Here is a 24,771-nt window from a genome sequence, read left to right on the forward strand (position 1 = left end):
CCAGTATGTATGTGGTTAATGCTCATTTAGTGGGAACCTACAGAGACATGGTAGGCATCACGGTTATTCAGCGGCCATCCTTTCAAACCCTTTGACCTAGCTACTTTTATGTGAAGAATCATTATATTAAAATGGTTTGGGATTTTTAAAAATTCAAGTACTATAGTACCTCGGCAAGAATTTCCCCTCATTCGCCTCAAGGTGATGGCCATCTACTTTTCCAACCTGAAGATTCTGATACCCCTATACAGAACAGGGTGCAGTTGTGCCAATTTGGAGTCAAGCCATCAAACCAAATGCAGTTTAATTTAGATAAACACCTGTTGATATTCAAAGAGCAATAAAACATTCCAGGGACATTAGACCTTGGTGAAATGCCAAACGGAAAATGGTGCTTTAAAAGGCAGTCTCTTACAATGTAAGGAATAAAATAAAACCTCATTAGCTTGGAATTCCTGATCATTCAGGTTGGGTATTCTAGACAAGACTAAGAGGAGGCAGTTCAAACTATTTAAAAGGAAAATTTTTTCCTTAAGCACTTTGGAAGTACCTACTCCCCTTAAATGTAAGTTACATATCTATTCATTAAAGGAAGTCTAAGCACTTGTACTTGGCAAGAATGCTGACAGTAGCTTGTGCCAGATTACTGTATAAACTTGAAAGTAATAAAAATGTTTTTAAAGATACTGTATGATACAGACTTTTCACTACTTCAGATTAACCTCCCAAACTGGTGAAGCTTCTTCGTATCTATGTCTCAATGTTCACTTTTAAACCAACATTTCATTCCTTAATTCTTTCACCGTTTACATCTTTCTCTGTCCTTTAGCAGCTTCTGCTCTGCACCTCTTTTCTGAGTTGCTGTTTTTCATAGAAATGCTGTAATTTTACTCTGTTGTATAGGTGACTTATCTCAACTGAGTCCATGATTTCTGCAGTGAATATGCTTATATAGGCTTATTTTTCAAAGCAAAACAACGTTCAAAATTTTGCCATCATCCCCATTTTAGGATGAAGCATTAGTGACAGATCACTTGGGATGTTTTCATAATCTTGCATAATAATTTGTATAGCCTCAAGCATGAAAAACCTATGAAAACTATAAAACTATACAGCAATTTTAATAGAAACATGTCAGTTTTTATTAATTCCAGAGAAGTTAGTTTTTGACAGCATTTCAGAGCCAACATGAGACTAGTGTTTTATTTAGTATTACAATATTGGCTAGTTAGTGTTACGACAGGAAAACCTACTTTGGTGCCAAAGGGATGGCTAGCTGTGAAAATGGATGAAAGTCAAGACACTGACGTCTTACAGCTGTTCTAGCGTTTCCAGGCTGTTGAAGGTGAGGAAGGAAATAGCACCACTGCCAATTGTGATCTAAGGAACTCCAGTCTCAGAGAAAGCCATACAAAATATTACAAAGAAGCTAAAAGTCTTAACACAATCCCATTCTCCAGGAAGTCTTGTCTGTACCATCCAGTAGGAGGGAGGAATCCTGGTTCTGTTCCTTCCGGAACATGTTCCCTCGTCACGTTAACTTTTTGATAGCTTCAATCCACTCAGCTCGCTCAGCCTTGCTGCTGGCCTGGATGTAATAGTGTGTGTCATCCTTGGTAATCACTTTGAAGAGATTCCCCTGGACATTTCCTTTAACCCCTAGGCAGAAGAAAAATCAGTGAGTAGATATCCATGTCTGCTTTCAGCTAGAAGTCATCTGAACCACAAACAAAAATACACATAATGAAGTATTTCTTAAATACCAATGCATGTGGTTAGGAAATCCCACCAGATGCCCACTTTCCTCATTTCGTCCTTTTCATTCCCCATCCCTCACCTGTGCCCTCCTGGCCTGCTCCCTGCACTAACCACAGATCTACAGTCCCATTCACATCCAAGAATCTGATACGTGGGGCAGCCCCAGTGGCTCAAGCAGTTTAGCACTGCCCTCGGCCCAGGGCGTGATCCTGGAGACCTGGGATCGAGTCCCGCATTAGGCTCCCTGAGTGGAGTGTGCTTCTCCCTCTGCCTGTGTCTGTGCCCCTCTCTCTTCCTCTCTCTCTCTCTCTCTCTCCTGTCTCTCATGAATAAGTAAATAAAAAATCTTTAAAAAAATAATCCAACACGTTTATGTTAAAAGTAGACAGATTTGGGATTTGACTTTAACTTTTTGAACCTCAATTTCCACATCCATAAAATGGGAATAATACACTGTTTTTCTTAGCTGCCTGTTGTGAGGTTAGTGTGCTAATAGATACTAAAGTGTGTTGCTAACCTTTAAACACTGTGTAGGCTACTATTCTAAGGTGAATGTTTATTTGCCAGTAAGCACAGAAACGGGAAAGCATAAGAGAGACAAGGATTTATTTAGTTGTGTTGTTAAAACATTAAGAACAGGGCAGCCCAGGTGGCTCGACGGTTTGGTGCAGCCTTCGGCCCGGGGCCTGATCCTGGGGACCCGGAATCGAGTTCCGTGTCAAGCTCTCTGCATGGAGCCTGCTTCTCCCTCTGCCTGTGTCTCTGCCTCCCTCTATCTGCCTCTCATGAATAAATAAATAAAATCTTAAAAAAAAAAAAAAAAAAACCACTAAGAACACCCCATATGCCCTTTTCCCTAATTCTGAAATTGGCTCCAAAACCCACACTATTCATCGTCTCCTGAGATCTACTCAGCCCCCACAGCTCAGTCCACCAGCAGATCGCTGAGAGTGAGGCTGGGAGGAGCCCAAGGCCAGTTGCACCTTACCAGTGGGAACTCCATTATCCTCCAGAGCAGACACAAGTGAACCACGAAGAGAAAATCCACCCACTGGCCGGTTCTCCTCCTGCAGCAGAAAGAATTCCTGATTAGGCAAAGTGTGAATGCACAAAAAGGAAAAAGGAGTTGCACTCTTGCCCTGTAACCACCCTTGGGCCCGCTAAAGAAGTCAGTGAGAGTCCTCTGTAATAGAAGATGAAGCTGAATTAGGACATCATGTGGTTGTGTTACATGCACCAGTAACAAGTCTGGGCTCTGTCTCACTGCTAGCAGCGGCAGGGCAAGGCCACACCCCGCCCTGGCCCACTGGCCTCTGTTGGCCAGCAAGGTCCCCGAGGGCTCCTTCTCACTCCTTGCAGTGCTCTCCCCTAGGGCTGGGATTCCTGACTGAAACTTGGAATGAAAAAAAAAAAAAAAAAAAACTGAATGAAAATCATACATCTACCAAGACAAGGCCGAACAGGCCAGCTAAAAGGCCCTTTATCTTTGCTTTTGACTGTTATTAGATCAACTCCTCATACAATAATACATACTTATTATCCAAAACTCAGAGTAGCAATTCTTCGATTGATTGGAAAACAAGAAAATCCGTAAATTATGGCTTAAACAGTACATGGTAAAAGAAACTTTCCACAACATCGGTGGGGACAAAAAAAAATAAATGTTGGGGGCAGAATTCATGGGATTTCCGCACAGAAAGGGGCAAAGCGGCTGGGGAGCACCAGTTAGGAGTCTCCTTATCAGCCCACCCCACCCTTCCAGCCACACAGAAAGCTTTGCAGAAACTAAAAAATGCTTTGCTCTCAAAATAATGATAACCCTCTGGGCGGGCAACAACGTGCTGAAAGAGAGAAACGACCAGACCATTGAGTAGACCTTGTATTGTGGAAGCGAGGGGACGGATGCCAGGAGAGAGGCAGGAAGTACAACCAGCTGCTGGTTGAGCTCGGGAGAGAAGGGACTGAAGCCTTACACCCAGCCACCAAGTGAACATGTGGCACTCACTTTGGAAGGGTCATAGTAATGCAGGAAAGCCGGATCCTTCCTCAGCACAAAGCGCCGCACCTTCCAGTTTTTCCTCTTGTGCCCCTGAGGCAAAGAAAGGGTTCAAGGTTCACCTGTGACAGCTCTGCTGTTTCCTCCCATGTCCCTGCATCTAATGCCCCAGACAGCTTGCTACAGGGGACTACTTTCTGGAACGAGTCCGCCAGAGACCCAAGGATTGCCACTGCAATGGCAATGTCCGTTGCCGTGAATGTCCCTGCTCAGAGACATTTTAGCAAAAATACTGTCACCGTTCGTTGAATTGACAGAAGCAAAGAGGGTCAGCATGGAAGGAAAAGGGGAGCATTACCCAGACCGGCAGTCAGGGTGTAGGGAGGATGGGAGGCAGCAGGTGTCAACTGGACTAAGAACTCACAGGCAAACCTAAACCCAAGGGCACCAACTTTCAAGTGACAAAATCAGACCCAGTTGCATGTATTTATGCGCACACATAGAAATTCTGCACCAGAAAAAGTAAGAAATGATCAATTACATGTTAAAGTCCAAATGTATAAGATATTGATGTGTATGACTCTCTGGATTCGCCCCCAAGATCCCAAAGCTTCCTTAGCCCTCCAGCCTGGAACATCCAGAGTCCCTCCCGAACCCTGATGGTGGCCTTCCAGGTACTTGCTACTTCCCCTCACTAGGCTCGCATCAGGCCTCGGAGGCGGGCCCTTTGGGGCAGATAGGCAGCCACACGCATGGTAAATAATCTAAGAGTAGATGGGGATCCCAATACGCAAGAACCAGGTGACAAGAGCAATGCGTGCCACAAGTAACAATGGGAATGGCACTGAGCACCATGTGTCCATTGTACAGTCGTGCACATTCACACGGTGTGTAGGATACGCACAAACACGAGGCATGTGCAGAAGGTCTGCTCACACTTCATGGGCTTGGACGTGGTACTTTGTTCACAGAACAGCCTGTGTGTCAGATGTGCCTGGAACAGGGATACTCCCCCAGACACGGTTAGGAGTAGGGGCCACAGTCCATTTTTAAACACTGACTTCACACTACAGGATTTCATCTTCAATCTACTGAAGTAGGTGGAGAAAAGTATTATTTTTTTTGTTCAAAAAGTGCATCAGGAAGGTGTACAGCATCCCACAGAGGAAGGCAGAGACCCCAGGAAGCGTCAGGGAGCTGAAGGCCAGCAAATGCAAAACACCAACCCGTAAGCAATGCCCTTCCAGAAGAGTGCATGCCCTGGGCAGGGCTGCAGACGTTTCCTAGTATTGTGATAACAACTTGTGTGTACTTTTATTCTGAATGTCTCTGTGTCTGGGTGTGTGTGTGTGAGAGAGAGAAAGAGATAGAGAGAGAGAGAGAACCAGCATGCTCATGCCTCCTGATTTGCTCCCTGCAGCTGCCACCAGCTCCTGCTGTAGCAGATTCTGCTGGTAAGTAGCGTCTGCCCTCTCGCCCTTCCCACCCTTTGGGGACATCCTGTCCATCTCCTGCCTCTCCAAGGCAGGCATACCTGCTTGGCCAGATAGCCTTGTTTGACCACTGTGCCACTTAACTCCATGGTGCTGAGACTCATTTCTTCCTTGGAGCTTATCTTCTTCTTATAACTCTCAGCCTAGTGAGAAAGGAAAAAACAGGGACTTTGTTACCAAAAAGTCCCAGTTCTAGACTCTGGGGGCGACCGCAGGGGAAAACGAAAATTCTCAATACAGAAAGCTCACTCCACCTGGAGGTGAAGGGGTGCCCAAGCCCTAGACCTTCGCCCAAAAATGTGGACTCCCAGCCCTCACTCTGTTGCATCCTCCTTCCCTGACCCAATGACAAGAGGAACTCCCTCCCTAACTTACAAAGGTGTACAGGGCTGTGGAGTCATCCAGGAACTGCTCGGCCAGATCTCCAGAGCGAATGGCTCCCATGCTTCGGACACCTACCGGCCTAAGAAAGTTCTCTTCCATGAGCATGGAGGCCAGGGTCACGGCCTCCAGACGGTTGGCAGAAAAGTTGTTGGAGATGAGCCAGTCTACCAGAGAGGAGCCTGCATTGGGGCAAGGGCAGCACAAGTCAGATGACAGGCTACAGATTAGCCTCCCTGGGGGTGCTTGACTGTGACCTCATTGACTTTAACCTCCTGGGCAGCCTTGGGCTGGACTCAAAAGCCAACTGAAGGCCCACCCACATGTGGCCATCTCAGACCAACCAGTTGGCCGGAGGCAGCTCTGGCCTCAACATAGGAGGTCAAACATGGCCGAGTCCCAGGTCACCATGCTTTGGTTTCCACTGCCCGCCCCAGCCCCCAAGAGGGGAGGTTCACCTATGAAGGTCTTTTTGTAGGTGCTTCCCTGCTCCATGTTGGGGCTTGGCCGGATTCCACTGCTGCTGTCATGCATCTTGTCCACAATGCGACTACACAAAAGGAAGGCAAAGGAGAGGGAACCCTCATCTCACCAATGCATATGAGGGAGGGGCCAAGGAGCAAGGTATAAAGGTATAAAGCAAGGGGCAACCGGTGTGATATATGTTACAAAGCAAGAGGAGTATTTGGGGATGCATCAGAATTTGAGAGGTAGGATTTCGTTTCTATGTGAGACAGGTATTCCTTTTGTAGTACAATTAAAGAGCTGTGTGACTTTTCATTTTAAAGCAAATGAATGTACAATAAAAGACTTCAGGGCCTGGCACGGAGCTCTCTGGGAGCCCAGAAGTGGACTCGTCCTGTGTCTTTGACAGTTCTGCTATCTTGGAGGTTAGGGGGGGTTTCCTGCAGATGAACTCCTTCATCCCTACTTTAGTGTACTGCCTCTACCAATGACCTGTTTTCTGTTCTGTGAGATGATTCTGGCCACCAGTGGAAAATCTTTTCTCATTTTCTATCTATGTTCTTGAGTTGGAAAGCACTTGAGATGAGATCTTCTTTATTCACATTTGTGTCTCCTGAACAGCCAGGGCATATAGGGAATGCAGTAGGCACTCAGTAACTGCTGTCCGAATGGATGGATGAGGAACCTCACCAAGCAAGAATGCAGCTGCTGCCTAAACACATCCTTCTTGCCACCCAGGCTGCAAATCAGACCAATGATTTGGCAAGTGGAGATTCCTGGGGGGCTATGACATAGCCTGGGGCACCTTGGCTGAAACTGGAGGGAGGGTTTCAGGACACCGAAGTGGGCAAAAGCAGCAGAGGCCCTGAGAGGTTACTGGGAGCGGGGCAGCCAGGCAGGCCGGAAGGCCCTGCAGCACAATGGTGTACCGGACAGGCCCGTGGAGCAACATCAGAGCCCTACTCCCTGCGTCCCACAGACAGAAGAGGTCGCAGCAAAGCCAGGCAGGATGAGGGGTGGCGGGGCTGGGCACTCACTGTAGGCTGATGTGAGGGGGCAACTTGAAGGAGTTTCTCAAAACGTGGAGTTGCTGGACTTTCCCCGGTTGCCCTGCGTGGATAGCCCCCGTGATCTCAAAGGCCCAGGCGTCCCTCTCTTCTCGAGAACAGGCCTCCAGGAAGTACTCAGTGGATGTTTGAGTCTTCAGCTTAATGAGGAGCTGCAGGAAGAGATGGCCGGTCACACCAGCACAGAGAGACCCGCAGGCAAGGCAGCAAAGATGACAGGGCCACAGCAAACCCGGGACACCGAGGCCCAGCGGCTGCCAAAAGCTCAATCCCTCCACCGCGTCCCAGGGAGTGGTCTTCAAAGATTCCCCTGGCATACCTCAAGCAGCAGGGAGCTCTCCCTCCGCCTCAAAAGGTAAGCTTTCCCTCTGGCACAGACTATTGAGCACAGGGACTGCTTCTGGGCACTCTGCCTCCCTGCTTCCAATTCGCCTTCTAGAACCACAGAGACTAACCTGACCTCCCATGACGGCGGCTGTGCTGAAGTGGGAGATGCACTGGCTTTCAAGTCAGGCTGATGGGAATGCAAGTCCCAGCTCTGCCACTTAGCTACAGACGCTTGGGCACAGGAAGCAACGCCGTCGGGCCTTACTTTCTTCATCTGTCATGTGGGGGTACGAATAGCTACCTCAGAGGCACTGTTCGCTAAGCTCCCTTCAGCGCTCTTTTCTTTAGTCTCAGCATCTCCAGTATCTCACACACTTCTCATAGGATATGGTTTCATCTCTTAACTGGTTCATGCTCTGCTACATGTTCTGCAGTTGGTCGACATTCTCATAAGCTAGGACCCCGGGAATGGAACCTGCTGCCCCAGGAAAGCTTTGAGGGATACAGGGTGGCAGGATCTGACTCAGTAGACTCACACTCTGTGCAGTCAGCTGAGAGTCTTTTTTAAAAAAGATTTTATTTATTTATTCATTAGAGACACAGAGAGAAAGAGGCAGAGACAGAGGGAGAGGGAGAAGCAGGCTCCATGCAGGGAGCCCGATGTAGGACTCGATCCTGGGATCCCAGGATCACAACCTGAGCCAAAGGCAGACACTCAACCACTGAGCCACCCAGGTGCCCAGCTGAGAGTCTTTTTGATATAGGCTGCATCTCCTCCATTCTTTAAATGTGCACAGAGGGTTTTTTTTTTTTTTTTTTTACCTTTGTAGGATTTGGATGTTGACCCTATTAAATTTCATCCAAGTAAACTGGACCTGCCGCTTCTGTTGGAAAACAGGTGCATTGTTTCATTACCGTTCTGTTTTCTAATATATTAGTTCCCAACTTCCTTTGCTTGTAAACTTAACATCCCTCCTCTCAACTAACAACAAAAATGATGATAAGACAGGGCACCTGGGTGGCTTAGTCAGTTAAGTGTCTGTCTTTGGCTCAGGTCATGATCCCAGGGTCCTGGGATTGAGCCCCATGTCAGGCTCCCTGCTAAACCCTTCTCCCTCTCCCTCTGCCTGCTGTTCCTCCTGCTTGTGCGCTCTCTCTCTCTCTCTCTGTCAAATAAATAAATAAACTTTTTTTTAAATAGTGATAAAGACAAGGCAGGCTCACAGTCTCAAAGAATACCATGAGGCTGTTCCTCCAAGTTAACACTGACTCACTCATTAGCATTGTGGGAGAACAAAATCAACTTTCTGTTGGCAGTCAATATTTTAATGAAAGAATTTTAGGAAAGACTATAAAATTCCATGTGAAATCCACACATACTCTTATATAGCTTCCTTAATTTAAATATATACACACACATATACTTTATAACTTGTTCTTAGTGAACCTATGGGCTCCTCATGACCTCTTCCAGCTCAAGGACTCGTGAACCAGGCAGATGACAGACAATCTGAGAATTAACAGGAAGCTGACAACTCCAATTAGCAAATTTAACTTGTTTCCTTTTTTTAAGATTTTATTTATTTATTCATGACAGACACAGAGACAGAGAGAGAGGCAGAGACACAAGCAGAGGGAGAAGCAGGCTCCATGCAGGGAGCCTGATATGGGACTTGATCCCAGGTCCCCAGGATCACGGCCTGGGCCAAAGGTGGTGCTAAACCGCTGAGCCACCCAGGGATCCCCAACTTGTTTCCTTTTTTGAAAGTTTTTGTATCTCCAGCCCATTCTACCAGCACTTCCCCTGTCTACTGTTCCTTAATAATTATTAAGGGGCATCGGGTCAAGAAGTTAACCTATAAATTCTGGGGTGTTGTTGAGAACTAGAGTCTTAAATTCACTTAGAAAAGTAGGTGTTTTTCCTCTTAAAATCATCTCACTTATCTGTAAATTTGTCTTCCTTCTTAAACATGAATCCAGCAAACATTTGCTAATCGTCTGCCATGTGTCCATAGTGTTTGGTCTTGTGATGCTACAAAGAGGAAGATGTAGCCCCAGTCTGCCCAGCCTGGGCATTCTCCAGCAGCCTTGCCGGTACCCAACAGAACACTACCCGGCCTGACTTTTCCCTCTTAATCAGCAGCACCTATAGGTTGGCAGTGGAAATTGTAGACGGACATTTCATATTTGCAGCCTCCTAGGCTGGAATGACACTCAATATCTACCTCTCCTTTGTCCTCAAATTCCAGTCATGTCCTGTGGACATATCATAATGTTTTCTTGTGCTCCCCCTACTTCTTGCCCTATTTCATGCCTCGTTATTTTAATAGCTCCTTTTGTTTTCTTGAGAAAGATTCAAAACTACAGAAGAGTACAGAGGTTAACAAAACAAATACCGGGAAACCCACCACCCAGAGTAGACTGTGTGAATATTTTCTTGTAATCAGGCTTGTCAATTGGTCTAGAAGAGTCAAAGAAGAAAAACATGATAAGAAAGAAGAAAAAGAAAAAAGAAAGAAGAAAAAGGTGGGTCGCCTGGCTGGCTCAGTCAATAGAGCGTGTGACTCTTGATCTCAGGGTTGTGAATTCGAGCCCCATACAAAGAATACTTAAAAAAAGAAAAAAAGGAAAGAAGAACGTGTAAGACCCTTCTTTATGGATCTAATAACTTATTAGGAACAGAGCGTAGTTCCTCATTTTAGTCCTTCTAAGAGCGTTTTCACCCATCCATTCTCTCACTCAGGACCTTCAACAACTCCGCATTTCCTCCGTCTGGCGCCAGCCAACCTCCCATTGCTCCCTCTGTGAACATTCCCCTTTGGCCACAGGGGCCATTGTTATCTCCAAATCTATCCCTGTCTCCCCTCACATTTACTCAAGACTTTCCACCTGCCCAGAACGTCTGCCTCTCTCCTCTTTCAGATCTTTGCCAAATCTCTATTCCTTCCAATGCTGTACCTGACTCAGAGCCCATAATTACATCTTCCTCCTCTTCGGGAATACAGTGTTCTCTACAGCTAATTATGTTTGTGCCAACATTTGGAATTCGGAATGTTTTTTAGTTAACCACTTGCTTTCATAATAAGATTAATAACTCAAGGAAAAACGCTCTTACCACTTTCTCCCTTGACTCCTGCAAGCCTAGCAGATTTCTCGGCACCTGATGGGCCCTCCAAAAATGACTAATTCAGATATTTTTTTGACGATAGGGTTGAAACTGCACCTGACTTTAGGAACACATACCCCCCTCAAGGGGATGAAAGCCACCATATTAAATTCCAAGGAAGCACTAATTGCTCCCATTTGTGTAGTGCTCCTAGCCCACAAAGTGCTTTGACAGACCATTAGCCTCTCATGATCCTCGGCACAATCATGGGAGCTATCAAGGTGTCATGAACTTACCCCATTTTATAGATGAGGAACTAAGGCTCAGAGAGGTTCAATTACTTGCCCAACATCACACATCTGGTACGTAATGCAGCGGGACTTCAATTTAGGTTTCTCAATGATAACTCAGCTCTTCACCCACACCACCCTCACCAAAGAGGCCAGAGGTGGGAGAGTCCAAGGCAGGGGAACAAGGGCCTTCACTTACCGGTCGGTTTTCATACTCCAGGCAGGGGCAGGTGATGGTGCAGCCATCCAGAAGGATCCGGCCCTTGGGAGGGGTCACCTTCCGACCCCCATCAAGCTTGTAGTACAGCAGTGTGTTTTGCCGAAGGATGAACCATCGCGCCTTCCAGTTGTGGACAATGTGACCCTGAGGACGGACAGGAGAGCCCTGCAGTGAGGCAGCTGAGGGGACAACACTGAGTTCGGGGAGAGGTGTCTGTCCTACGGCACAGGTATCCAGACTGTGCCATGCCATCTACTGTTCAAAAAGGGAGACAGCATTATCTTTTTTAAAAACCTCATTTTATTTTTTTTTTAATTTTAAAATAATTTCAATTCAGAGTAAAGCTGAAGAATAGTAATAAAGAACTTTTTTTTTTTTTACAGAATCGTGTAAGAGTAAATTTTTAACATGATGTTCCATCACTTCTGAGTATTTCATGTGTGTCTGCTACAAAAAAAGGGTTGAGGGGAATATTTCCAACATAACCACCACGCAACCATAAACATCAGGAAATTTCCAATAATGTTATTTTCATCGATTCCACAACCCCCATCCAAGTCTCGCCAACTGGCCCAATAGTGTCCTTAATAGCCAAAGGATCCAGTTCAAAATCATACCTTTTATTTTCATTTTCATGAAAAAAGCATTATTTGTCTGGATCTCCTTATCAACTCTTTTGAGTATGTAACAAACATCCTTGGCATTGACCTTCCAGTTCCCAGTTGACCTTTTCTGTGATTATAAACCTTGAAAGAAACTGCAAAGTAACGCAGAAAAGAAAGTCCTATCACTGGGAGACAGCCATTGCTAACACTGTATTTTCCTAAAGTCTTTTTTTCCTCTTAGTTTTTATTTTCTGGTTTTTAAAAAAATCAAGACCATGTTACATATAGTTTTATTATCTAGTTTTTGTTTCGTTGAGCTTTGCAGAGCATCTTCTCACGCCAATATATTTCTTTGAAATATGTTTTTTAATAAGCACAAGGTAGATGCAACATTTAGTTGTCAATCTGCTGTTTGTAACTGAGGTTGTTTTTTTCACTGTTATAAACAATTCTGCAGTAAATATCCTTGCACATAAATTCTTATCTGCATCTCAGATTTTTTTTCCCTTAGGATATATTCCTAGAAAGAATATTACTAGTCAAAGGACGTGAACAATTTATAAAGTTGAAGCCACAGTCTAACAGTGCTAAGGACCCTAATAATCTTGCTAAGGGGCAAGCCTAAAAGGCAGGGTATTTTGGGGGGTGTTCTCGGGTGAGCCACAGAGCCAATGGACAGGATAGTCAGGTAAAGGCAAAGAGATAGATCAACAGATAAGGGAATGTCTACTGAGGAATCAGAAAAGAACGGGGTTAGTATACACTTATTAAAACAACTTTCCTGGCATATTTCTCAGAGCAAAGCCCAATAAGGATTAGATTCTAACTAAGAGAGATGCGCTTTATCTGAATCAGAGACCATTTCCCCAATTCCCTCATTTCCTTACATTTCCTAGCATTTATTAATTTCAAAGGCTCCTTGAATTCACCTATCTGTGGTATTGTGATTGCTCAGTGATTCTAAGTGCTGTTAGGGAACCAAAAGTTGTAGGAGTTGACTGAGCAAGCACTGGGCTGTGCCCAAACAGAATTTACTACAGGCAGCTAAATAGAACTTCTAACCACGTTAATCTGACAAGAGTTTATTAACATGTCTAAGTGCTATCACACTGCCTGGTGATCAAGCTGTTCATGTGAGATGACTTTCGTAGTCAAGTTGAATTTTACATTTTTTGCTCTTTCCACTCTGTCCCATACTTAGGATCGGCGTGTAACACGACGGTTGATAGGTTTTCTTGACGTGGGCAGATGTATTTAAAGAAACAAAAAAGATTGGTCTCTGACTCCTCAGCAACAGGGGTTCTCTACTGCTCTCCACGTGGCCCAAGCTCAGGTCCTCTTTCTCGATGACCTTGTACTGAGGGGCTCCTGGACCAGCATTAGCAGTCAATTGCTGGCTCAAAAGATTGTGTACAGGGGATTCCTGGGTGGCTCAGCGGTTTGGTGCCTGCCTTCGGCCCAGGTTGTGATGCTGGGGACCTGGGATCGAGTCCCACATGAGGCTTCCTACATGGAGCCTGCTTCTCCTGTCTGTGTCTCTGCCTCTCTCTCTCTCTCTCTGTGTGTCTCTCATGAATAAATAAATAAAATCTTAAAAAAAAAAAAAAGATTGTGTACAGGAAGAATGCAATCCTGGCTGATGAGGGCAAAATAATCTTAAACCTTAGGACACAAGTGTTATGGACTAAATTATGTCCCCCTTGGCACACACACATTCATATATTAAAGCCCTAACTCCCACTTGATGGGATGAACTCTGGGTGTTATATGTTGGCAAACTGAATTTAAATAAAATATTTTGAAAAAAAAATAAAGCCCTAACTCCTAATGTTGGCTGTATGTGAAGTTAGGGCTTTAAAGAAGTGTTTAGGTTAAAATGAGGTCATGAAGTGGGCCCTAACCTAATCTGACAGGGGTCCTTAAAAGAAAAGGACACTCAGGGCAGCCTGGGTGGCTCAGCGGTTTAGTGCTGCCTTTGGCCCAGGGCATGATCCTGGAGACCAGGGATCTAGTCCCTCTGCCTCTCTTTTTTTTTTTTTTTAATTTTTATTTATTTATGATAGTCACAGAGAGAGAGAGAGAGGCAGACACACAGGCAGAGGGAGAAGCAGGCTCCATGCACCGGGAGCCCGACGTGGGATTCGATCCCGGGTCTCCAGGATCGCGCCCTGGGCCAAAGGCAGGCGCCAAACCGCTGCACCACCCAGGGATCCCTCCCTCTGCCTCTCTTTCTCTCTGTGTGTCTCTCATGAATAAATAAATAAAATCTTAAAAAAAAAAAAAGAAATAAAAAGAAAGGACACTCAGACATACAGAGAGACATCGGGGAGGCATATGCACAGAGGAAAGACCACCTGAGCACACAGCAAGAAGGTGCCCATCTGCAAGCTGTGAAGAGAGGCCTCAGGAGAAACCAAATCTGCTGACAACTTGACCTTGTACCCTACCTCCAGAACTGCAAGAAAATAAATCTCTGTTTAAGCCATCTTGTCTGCAGTACTTTTGTTCCAGTAGCTCTAGCAAACTAAAACAACAAGGAGAGGAGAAACGGGGGCTTGGAGATGTTAGAGAGAAAAGTGTCACAAACAGATGTTGAACAGAACAAACCAATATGGAGAATCTGTTCTTTTCTGGACAAAACACTACATTTTCCAGAATCCCTGCCACAAAGGTAACAGGTAGGTGACTAAGTTGCTGCCACTTCCAGGCATGGGGAACTGATGCGTATTTGGCAGTCACCAAACAGAGGGAAATGGGGATTTCTGGCAAGAACAGTGTTGGTAGAACAGATTCTTTTGACACCCAGTCCCCAGAGCTATCAGGGACAAATGGCAAATAATGTCAGCAGTGATGTTTCCACTAGAAATGGCTGGTGGTGCTGTTGGGTATTTTTGCCTGGCTACATTGTCCCTGGCTGTATAGCATCCTAGCTAGGTTCTCTGGCCCTCCCAAGTATTCCTGAGGTACTTAGTAATTAATATTCCTCCATGAAATCCCTTTCTGTTCAAACTCACTACAGTGGAATGTGTTTAAGAGCAACTACGAATCCTGCCAGCGAAGGAGAGAGGTCTGAGGAGAAAGGCTAATAAGCAAGGATTTACTGTGTAGGTAGAAACCCTGAAGAAGCTGGTGACCCTCATAAAAAATGTTCAAATTCTTTGACCCAATAATTCCACTTCCAGGGATGTGTGCTGAGTAAATCATCCAGGATATGGAAAAGGTTTTATGTATTGAGACACTTTGGATCATTGCTTATAATAAAATAATACAAAATACTCTGTGTAACAATACCATGCCCACTGTGGCTGCAGCAGAGGGATTCCAATCCCAACAGATGGCAGGAAAGGTCACTGGTGGAGCCCTCAAAGTCAAACCCAGCACTCTGAGCCACCAAGAAGCAGAGCGCCCATAGTCTTTGACCCAGGCAAAGCACTTTTACTTATGTTTTTTCATGTGATACCTAAATATAACTCTAGTAGTTATTTTGGAAAATTCCTGAAGGGATACCTCAAGAGAGTTAATAATTATCATCTCTAAGGACTAAGACTGGATACAGGGCAACAGGAATGAAAACATATGGGGCACCTGGATCAGTCAGTTAAGTGTCTGCCTTCAGCTCTGGTCAGGATCCCAGCGTCCGGGGACTGAGCCCTGTGTCAGGCTCCCTGCTGAGCGAGCCTGCTTCTGCCTCTCACTCTGTATACACGCACTCTCTCTCTAATGAATAAATAAAACCTTAGAAAAAAAGAATAAAAACTTATTTTTCAATTTACAGCCTTGAATACTTTTCTAGCTTTTAAAAAAATTCATAAGCATTACTATTTTTACAATGGAAAATGAATTGAAAGTCAAATAAACTAAAATCCTGATGAGACGACTAGGGAAATCGTTCATTCATTTATCTATTCATTCAACAATCAATGACTAACGACTACTGCACCAAGCACTGTGCTGGCAGCAGGGAGACAAGGATGAGTAAGATTCTGACCTAAGACAGTGGAGGAGACAGACAATGGTGCCAGCTAGTGTGATAAGTTCTAGGACAGATGATTGGTGGGGTTCTCCGGGACCCCACCTTCTGATATTCACACCCTTATATAGCTTCTTCCCACATGGTATAAAGGTTGGTCCATGTGACCAAGAGACTATGGCAGAGTGATTATTTGTTGGTTCTGACCTTAGGTTAAAAAAGACCCTGTAGCTTCAGTCTTGGGGTCATATTCTCTCTCTCTCTCTCTCTCTCTCTCTCTCTCTCTCTCTCTCTTTCTCTCTCTCTCCCCCATGTATTCCGGGAAAGCTAGCTGCCACATCATGACCAGCCCCTACACAGAGGTAAGGAACCCAAGGCTTCCAGACAGCAGCCAGACGAGTTGCAATTGGATTCTATAGCCAGTCAAGCCCTCAGAAGACTGCCACACTGGGCAACATTTTGGCTAGAACCTCATGGGAGATTTGAATCTTGCAGCTAAGATGTTCCTGAACAACCTGCCCCTTGGAAACTGTGTGAGATAAATGTTTGTTGTTTTAAGATGTTAAACTTTGGGATGATGATTACAGAACAGATAAATAATATATATCACAATGCAAACCCCAAGAAGCAGCTCAATGGAGGAGGAAACTCAAAAGAGCATGAGTGGGGTGACATAGGCTCTCCGAAGGGCTGATGCTAGGGCTGAATCTGGGAAGTTATGTGGAGTTAGCTATGTCAGGAAGGCAGGGAAGGGAGAGCTTGAGTCACTTCCACTTTTGAGAAACTCCAAGTGGTTCTATATGGATTAGGCTCAGAGGCCTGTGGGCAAAGCCCAGAGGAAGTGATGCCGGTCCAGTTAACCAACAGGTTCCATGTTGTAAAGTTGATCTTTATACTGCGGCCAGAGAGGAGTCCTTGAAGACTTTTAACTAGAAAGATGACAAAAAGCTTAGCTTCTCATGTTTAAAATATCACCCTGACCACACTGTGCCAGAACAGCTGAATGAAGCAGGCCAGACTACAGCAGGCAGCTCACTTGGAGGCTGCGGTAATAATCCACAGAATGGAAGGAGAACACCATTATCCCTGGTCTACAGATAAACACGCCATGCTCAGAGGAAACAAGGAACTGGTTCAAAGCCACCAGGTAAAGGGAGTCAGAGGCCAAAACCACAGTAGTATAGCTGAAAAAATATCCTAGGCCTCACTCTACCCAGGCAGTTTCCTCCCTCTCTGGGCTCCTTATCTGCAAGTAACTGGCTGAGGCCAGAGGCCTGCTAGACCACAAGTGATTTAGGGTCCCTAGGACCCCTGTGGAGGAAGGAGGGGAGTCCATAAACTGGGATAGCAATCCACAGCTGGGCTTAAGAGGCATAGAATGTTACAGCAGGAGGGACTCTTTGTAAAAGTCCATACAACTCCCTAACTTTAATGGTGAGGAAATTAAGGCCCAGAAAGTTCTTGCCCAAGACCCTAATCCCCAAAGAAGCAGAGATGGTACTTGCTATGGACTGAATTATGTCCCCCTAAAAGATATGTTGAATTCTTAAGCCCTGGCACCTATGAATGTGATCTTATTTGGAAATAGGGTCTTTGCAGATGTAATCAGGATAAGATGACATCATACTGGATTAGGGTGGCCCTAATATTAAGTGGTGTCCTTATACAAAGAGAATTTGGATACTGAGGTACACAGGGAGAAGATGGCCATGTGATGATGAAGGCAGAGATTGGAGTAATGTATCCACAAGCCAAGGAATGCTAAGGATTTCCTGTGCAAGGTGATGGTTAACATATATATATATATATATATATATATGTATTATATACATACATATATATCCGCCTCTCATTCCTGGCACAGAGATCCTGAAACTCTTGTAATTGCCCTGGTGATAGGAGCACTCTCTATTCTCATGAACTGACTCCGGTGGCCTTCTGGATGAAGGCTGGTCATCCTTAAGAAAAAGCCACATTTAGTAGCTTGGAATTTTCAGTGCCACCCTCATTCTCTTGAGAAGGGAGAAGGGCTGAATATGAAGTTAATGATCAATCATGCCTATGTGATGAAGTCACCATAAAATACCAAAGTATGGGGTTCAGAGAGCTTCTGGGTTAGTGAATACATGGAGGTACTGAGACTACTGGCATGCCCGGAGAGGACATAGAAGCTCCAAGCCCCTTCCCACATACCTTGCCCTACACAGTTTTTCCAACTGGCTGTTCATCTGTGGCAATTATCATATCCTTTAATAAACTGGCAAATGTAAGCGTTTCCCTAAGTTCTATGAGCCACTGTAGCAAATTAATTGAAATGGAAAAGGAAGTCATTGGAACATGCACAGGACACCCCACTGGTCAGAAACACAAGTGATAACCCGGGCTTGTGACCACTGTCTAAAGTATGGGTAGAGTAGGGTGGAGGTGGTGGAGGGCAATCTTGTAGGACTGAGCCCTTAACTTGTGGGATATGATACTGTCTCCACGTAGTGTCAGAATTGAGTTAAACGGCAGGCAATGAGCTGGTGTCACAGAGAATTGTTTGGTGTGGGGGAAACCTCCATACATTTGGTGACCAGCCCTGTCAGAAAGGAAGTATTCTGTATAAAAGAAAGCAGATTCAAAATATAAAGGCATAAATAGGGAAGAACAAGGTTTTTCCCTACATCGGATAGAAAAACCTGGGTTTTTCTTTTACAGCCTCCAAATACCAAAGCAAAAGAGGCAAGGGAGGACTGTCCCCTACGGGTTTCAGAGGAAGTATGGCCCTGCCAACACTTTGATTTCAGACCTCTAGCCTGAAGCCGAACTCCTTCTAGACTTTTATATTCTATGCCTATTTTTTCCTTATTAATACCTTGTATATTCTTACTCTTTGGGTTATAATATTATAAGCATTTTTTGCAAAACTATAATATACCTAGTCATTTGTGTATGTGGGGATATACAGGTAGCTTCCAGGTTTTTCACTACAAAAATAACTTTGTTCATCAAGTTTTAATGGTATTTCCTTGAGATAAAATCCCACAAAGGAAATTTTTAGGCCAAAGCGTGTTAACATTGCCATGTCTTTTTCTAAGAGTGTCATGCCGGGCAGCAAGGCCTGAAGTGCCTCAGCGTCTTTGTAAAGGAAAAGCAATCTTGCCCGTGCTGATCCCACTTCCTTCCCCCTGGCCCTCCTTTAAAGCTAGGCCAAGTGAGTGCCCTGCATTTTGCCTGGAGCTTTGCTTCTTTCGTGTCTGGGCGGGAGTAAGAGCCAAATCCATCATGCCCCTGCCCGTCTCCGGCTTCACCCTCACCAGTGAGGACTGTTCAGTACTCTGGGCTTCCAGCTCAGGCCATGTCTCCCATTGTAAACCCTCCTAAATCTCTGGAATCCCGAGGCCATAGCTCTGCAAATTCTCCAGCAGGCACAGAAGCTGCTGTTGCCACCAGGAGGAAAAGACGTTAAGGGGGAAGAGGAAAAGCTGAGATAGATCCGTGGGTGGGCGGGAACTGTGAGCTGTGCCTCCGCCCCCTAGGCCAGGTCCCTCACCTTTCAGGAAAGGGTGTGGCTTTCGTTTGCCTCAGGGCCAGCCTCCACACTCCTGTGTTTGGGTTTGGCTGGAATAAGCTTCCCGCATTTCAGCCAACCCCCTTCCGTGGGCTTTTGGGGCTAAATCTGTTGACTGTCCTCATCTTCCTGCACCTTGGACTCCCTGAGCCAGCCACCCAGGTCTGGGCGGCCATCCCGAAGAGAACTCACGTCCTTCCTTCCCTCTTTAGCTTTCCTGAGTCTGTATGGTGGTGGTGGTAGGGAACGGTGGGAGGTAACCCCAGGAACAGAGGGAGGCCCCTACGCCCCTACGCCCCTACCGGGGCGAGCTATCTGGACAGTCAACAACACCCTCCAAGACCCTTGCCCAAGTCACGCTCTTCCTCTCACCTCATGAGCTGCAGGAAAGTGGGAGACTGCAGAAGCCCTGCCACAGGTTGTCTCTCTGGGTGCAGCTGCCTCCACAAACCCAGAGGGACCAGCCTATTGCTCTAATTACAGTGGCTTGGAATTTGGTACCTGCTGTGTCCAGCTTGACCCTTGATCAAGTAGGCATTAGCCTACTACTGCTCCTGCTTACAGTTTTGAGCAAACAACACACCCGCCCTCCTATATCAAATAATGTGTGACATTACATGGCTATATCACCCACTGACCTGAAAGCCATTTGAGACTTCGGGGCGCTCTGGCCACCAGAGGAGGCAAAGCAAGGGGGAGCCTCTTCATCCATCCCTCTTCATCCATCTCCCTCCCAAAGCTATAATCTCAGTAGAAGAGCCAAAAGGATCATCCCCAGATTCTAGGCTCTGCCTCTATGCCCGTATAAACCCTTAGTGTGAACAACTATGTTCAAAGAACTCTAAAATCTCGAACTTCCTCTTGTTGCTACTCTTTGGCTCATGTTCCACCTTGCTCTGTGAGTCCTGCGTCTGTCTGGGCTCTTGCTAGCTGAGGGGAAGGCCTTGCGGGCGTGGGCAGGGACCGAGGACCGAGGGTGCAGTCCCAGAGAGTCCTGGGGCTCTGGGGCAAGTCTCATCCTTCTGCCCCCTCCGTCTCCTCACCTGGAATTCAGTGATAACGACACCCACCCTGCGGCGGACAGAACAAGGTGTGGGCTCAACCTTGGTGGGTCTGCGCCTGCTCCAGCACCCACCAGCGTCCTGAACTGCTTCTCCTTGGGGGAGAGGGAAGAACGCGGTGCCCACGTGCGCGCTGCGGGCGCGCGGGAGAGCACAGGGGCCGGCCGGGCGCGGGGCGGGTGCAGCAGCCGGGCTGCCCCCTTGCCGGGGTGGGCAGGGGGACCGCGGGCGACGCTCCCCAGACGGGCGCTGCGAGCCACAGAGCGCGCTGCCGGTGCGTTAACAGCGCGTATTTCAACGCGGCGTCCCCCGTCTTAGCTGCCGCAGCCCCGGCGCCCGCCTCGGGAGCGCCCCGCACCCCACATCACCGGCCTACGGGCTGCCCTCGCCGGCGCCCCGGCCGCTCTGTTGCACCCGAGCAGGGCGCCCCTCCGACAGCCACCCCGCCCGGCCGCGCGGCGGGGGAGCCGGGCCCGGGGGTCCCGAGGGTCCCGGGGGTGCCCAGGGGCCCCGGCGCGCTCACCCTCTTGACCAGGAAGCCCTCCTTGAGCACGCCGTCCTCCATGTCCGCGCGCGCCCGCCGGCCTCCAGGTGCGCGGCCCCCGCGCCCGCTGCTCCCGCGCCCGCTGCGCCCAGGGAGCGCCCCGAGCCCGCCCGGGCGACGCCTCCTGGCCCGCGTCCAGGGCCCGCGGCCGCGGGGCCTCCCGGGCAGGAAGTCACGCCCGCTCGGGGCCGCCGGCGCGCTCGCCCCGCGGAGGTGCCCGGGGGTCTGCGGCGGCCGCCCGGGGCCCAGTCGCCAGCTGCCCGCGCTCCCCGCCCCGCAGGGCGCCCCATCCCGGCCCCCCGGGCCCCCGGGCCCCCGGCCTCAACCAGCCGCCTGCCCGGCACTTACCGCGTGGCCCCCCGAGCGATACGGAGCTAAAGGGAGCGCAGGATCGCCAAGAATCCGGAGTCATCCCCGAGCTCAGGGGAAATGCGAGTGGGCAGACTGCATGGACTGGAACCAGGCTAGGAACTTTATCCCGGGCCTCTGGTGGGGACAGAGCAAAGTTCCCATTCGCAAAAAAAAAAAAAAAAAAAAAAAAAAAAGTCACAGGTTTAAAGAAGCAGGCACGGATTGCCGGAGCCCTCTGCCTCCAAAATACACCCTCTCACCCCTCCCACATCCCCCCCCCCCCAAAAAAAAAGCTAGAGCTGGAGATTACATCATTAGGGGCAAACTTGAAAGAAATGCAAGCAACTCTATCTAGATACATTCTATTTTAACACAATATTTTTGAAAATCACCAATAATGCAGAAAATCCGGGATGAACAAAGTAATCAAAATTGTAAATGAGGACAACCAATTGGAGCCTGAAACAAAAGGAAACAAAAGTGATACTGATTCTGTCCAGTAACCCTTAGGACACAATCAGCTTGTTCGTTGTTTGTACTGAGTGTGAAAGGCCTGCCCCCCCTTCGGATTGTTCACCGGGAAGGGGAAAGGCCCCAGATGCCCAGGAGGGGAGAATAGTTTCTGTTGGAACAAAGTACTCCAGGCTGCTTTTCAGAGGCAACCTGGGGCGAATTCCCAAACCACGATGGATACTCCCACTGGGAAATGGCCCCCCTTCAGCCTTCTCACTGACTGACTTCAGATCTCCCAGTGAGTCCAAAAGCAATGGGGCAACCACTCCATTTCAGAATAAACAGAGACTCACCTTCTGAAGCCAGGTCTGTAGTGCATGCTAGGTTTTATTTAACGCACAGCAACTCCATTAGGTTAGTTTATTATCCCTTTTTTTCTTCCCCAGCAAAGGAAACTGAAACTCAAAGCAGTTAAATAACTTGCCCAAGGTCACACAAAGTAGGATTTTCATCAACTCCAGGGCAGTGTGATGCTCAGTGCTTGGGCTGGGAAGAGGAGGAAAGAATATGAACTCTGAAATCTTGCTGGGCTCAAACCTAGGACATGAGAGGATAGAATGGGAAATTCTTATCCTCTTTGGCTCCAAGTATAGTCTGTTTATCTGCTTCTTCTTCCCAAATGCCAGGAAAGCAGGCATTGTCACAGATTGACACAACTTTCTAAGGCTTAGAGAGGTGGCATTACATTTTATGAGAGGGGCTTTTAAGTGAGTTTACAAAAATGGAAGAGGAGGAAGAGTGCAGTGGCACTTACCAGGAGGTGGAAGTTACTTACCTGGCACTTACCTAGCAGTGCCCTTACCAGGAGGAGGAAGCTAAGGTCTCGGCATACATAGAACCTGGTTCCTATCCTGGAGAGGCCCGTGGTCCAGCCCACCCTCAGTCTGACTCACTGGACTCAGGGCATGAGTCACACTCCTTCCTCACCCAGATGAGCTACCAGCCCACCCGGGAACCACACTGACATAAGCCTGATTCAACCATAGGGAAGAGGATGAAGACAGAGGAAGCAGATAGTGGTGAACAACTGAGTCTTAGGGAAGGGAGAAGGAAAAGGAAAGAAGCTCAGAACACAAGAGTTTATCTTGCTTTCCAAGCAGACACCCCTCTCTTCCCTCTCAAGAGTTAGGCTGATGTGGAAGGATCCCTGATTCTCTCAGAAGGTCAGATAATATCTAGAATGTGTGGGTTGTAGAGAGCTATATGATCAGTGTTTGGGTGTAGGTGATTCATAAAGCCCAATGTGAAATTCCACCATTAGAGAGTCATTTATTTAGCTATGGATAAGAATCCACTGTTTAAGATACTTGGAGAAAGGTGAATCATGGAGTCTTACAATGAATACATTGACTTAATGAGTGTATCAAAATCATAGAATCAGAATCTAATCCTTAAATCATCCCATCTAGACACTTCATTTTACAAATGAAAACTCCTGAAGTCCAGAGAAATAAAATGACTTGTCCAAGGTCCCACAGCCATTTCATGGCAATGCTAGGACCAGAAAACAGGCTAACAGTGTGAATACTTCAAGGCTAGCTCTCAGCAAATGCAGGGGCACTTCCTTCAGCAGTATCCTGCACCAGAGCAGCATTGCCATGAGCTAGTAACTACACAGGCTGAAAGAGTTCTATCTGTGAAGCCAGAAAAGACTTTAAGCAATGTTTTCTATGTTTTCTTTCTGACCATAGATAATTTTTGTGCTCATTATAGAAAATTTAGAAAATACTAAAAAAGAATAAGACCACCCAAATCCCATTATCCAGGCAGATAAGTATTTTTACATACATATATATTTTTACTTAAAAATTCTTGAACTTTGTCTTTTTTCATTTATCATTTATAATAGCTAATAAGCATCTTAGCAGATCATTAAAAATAGTTCAAAAACGTAATTTTAATGGTTGAATAGCATTTCATCATACCTGTATCATAATGTATTTCATCATTTCCATTTAGGTTGAATTTTCTGTTCCTGGGTAAATGATGCTATGATAAATATCTTAACACATAAACATTCTACCACATTCCTTATTACTTTGGATAAATGGGGTTTTTAAAAAAAGATTTTATTTATTTATTTTAAGAGAGAGAGCGCGAGAGCTCGAGCAGGGGGAGGGGCAAAGGGAGAGGGAGAGAATCTCCAGGAGACTGCCCGCGGAGGGAGGAGTCCAATACCTCTGGGCTCCATCCCATGACCCTGAGATCATGACCTGAGCTGAAATCAAGAGCTGGCTGCTTAACCGACTAAGCCACCCAGGCCCCCATATGTTTCAAGAACTTTTTTTTTTAAGATTTTATTTATTCATGAGAGACACACAGACAGAGGCAGAGATACAGACAGAGGGAGAAGTGGGTTCCTTGCAAGGAACCCAATGCAGGACTCCATCCCAGGACCCAGGATCACACCCTGAGCTGAAGGCAGATGCTCAACTGCTGAGCCACCCAGGTGTTCATTGTATCAAGAATTTTTAAACTTTATACCCTTTAACCTAAAAGCATGCTTTAAACATTTATCCAGGGGCACCTGAGTGGCTTAATTGGCTAAATGTCCAATTCTTGATTTTGGCTCAGGTCATGATCTCAGGGTCCTGGGACTGACTGATGCCTGGGGTCTGTGCTCATTTGGGGAGTCTGCTTGAGGATTCTCTCTCTCCTTCTTCCTCTGCCTCTCCTTCCCCCCACCCTTGCAAATTTTCTCTCAAATAAATCAATAAGTCTTAAAAAAAAATTCTTGATATACATCACCAAACTTTCTAGAAGTGTACTACAAGATGCCTTCACCAGCAGCATATGATAATGACAGTCTCAGGGGTCTACACCAGCATTTCCTGAAGTATTTTTAGAAAACTTTGCTGATTTTATCAGAAGAAGCAGAGCCGTTCCCAGATGTGTGGGCTCTGTGTTATCTTCATCTGAGGACAGCATGCTGGAGGAGTTCCCCCCTGGAACGGACTCAGACCTGGGAAGAGGCCAGAAAGGATAACAGTGAAAGGCTCAGAGTAGGGAACCACTCACAGGAAAAGGAGGGCATGTGGGGTCTTGGGCAGCCAAGAAAGCACCTTGAAGAT

At 46.7% G+C, this 24,771-nt stretch overlaps 1 protein-coding gene across 1 annotated transcript; it reads right to left on the bottom strand.

Moving 5' to 3' along the window:
* Positions 1-1,118: 1,118 nt before the first annotated feature.
* On the bottom strand, positions 1,119-20,970 carry PLEK2 (pleckstrin 2). The gene is made up of 9 exons (XM_025444243.3): positions 20,816-20,970; positions 11,083-11,247; positions 7,131-7,312; positions 6,087-6,178; positions 5,623-5,810; positions 5,289-5,390; positions 3,764-3,847; positions 2,747-2,825; positions 1,119-1,659 (listed from the first exon to the last, which is right to left on the bottom strand). Exons 1-9 carry the CDS (start codon positions 20,855-20,857, stop codon positions 1,532-1,534), a joined length of 1,062 nt encoding a protein of 353 aa, XP_025300028.1. The 5' UTR covers positions 20,858-20,970; the 3' UTR covers positions 1,119-1,531.
* Between the last annotated feature and the right edge of the window lie 3,801 nt (positions 20,971-24,771).

The sequence above is a fragment of the Canis lupus genome, chromosome 8, assembly GCF_003254725.2.
Source record: "Canis lupus dingo isolate Sandy chromosome 8, ASM325472v2, whole genome shotgun sequence".
Classification (NCBI taxonomy): domain Eukaryota; kingdom Metazoa; phylum Chordata; class Mammalia; order Carnivora; family Canidae; genus Canis; species Canis lupus.

Bases quoted from the DNA above. Each gene is read 5' to 3' on its own strand.
- PLEK2 (XM_025444243.3), bottom strand. From the start codon at position 20,857: ATGGAGGACGGCGTGCTCAAGGAGGGCTTCCTGGTCAAGAGG. The intron at 3,848-5,288 runs GTATGCCTGCCT...TCTTTGCCTCAG, and splicing joins AAGGCTATCTGGCCAAGCAG to GGGCACAAGAGGAAAAACTG. The intron at 2,826-3,763 runs GTGAGTGCCACA...TTTCTGCTGCAG, and splicing joins ATTACTATGACCCTTCCAAA to GAGGAGAACCGGCCAGTGGG.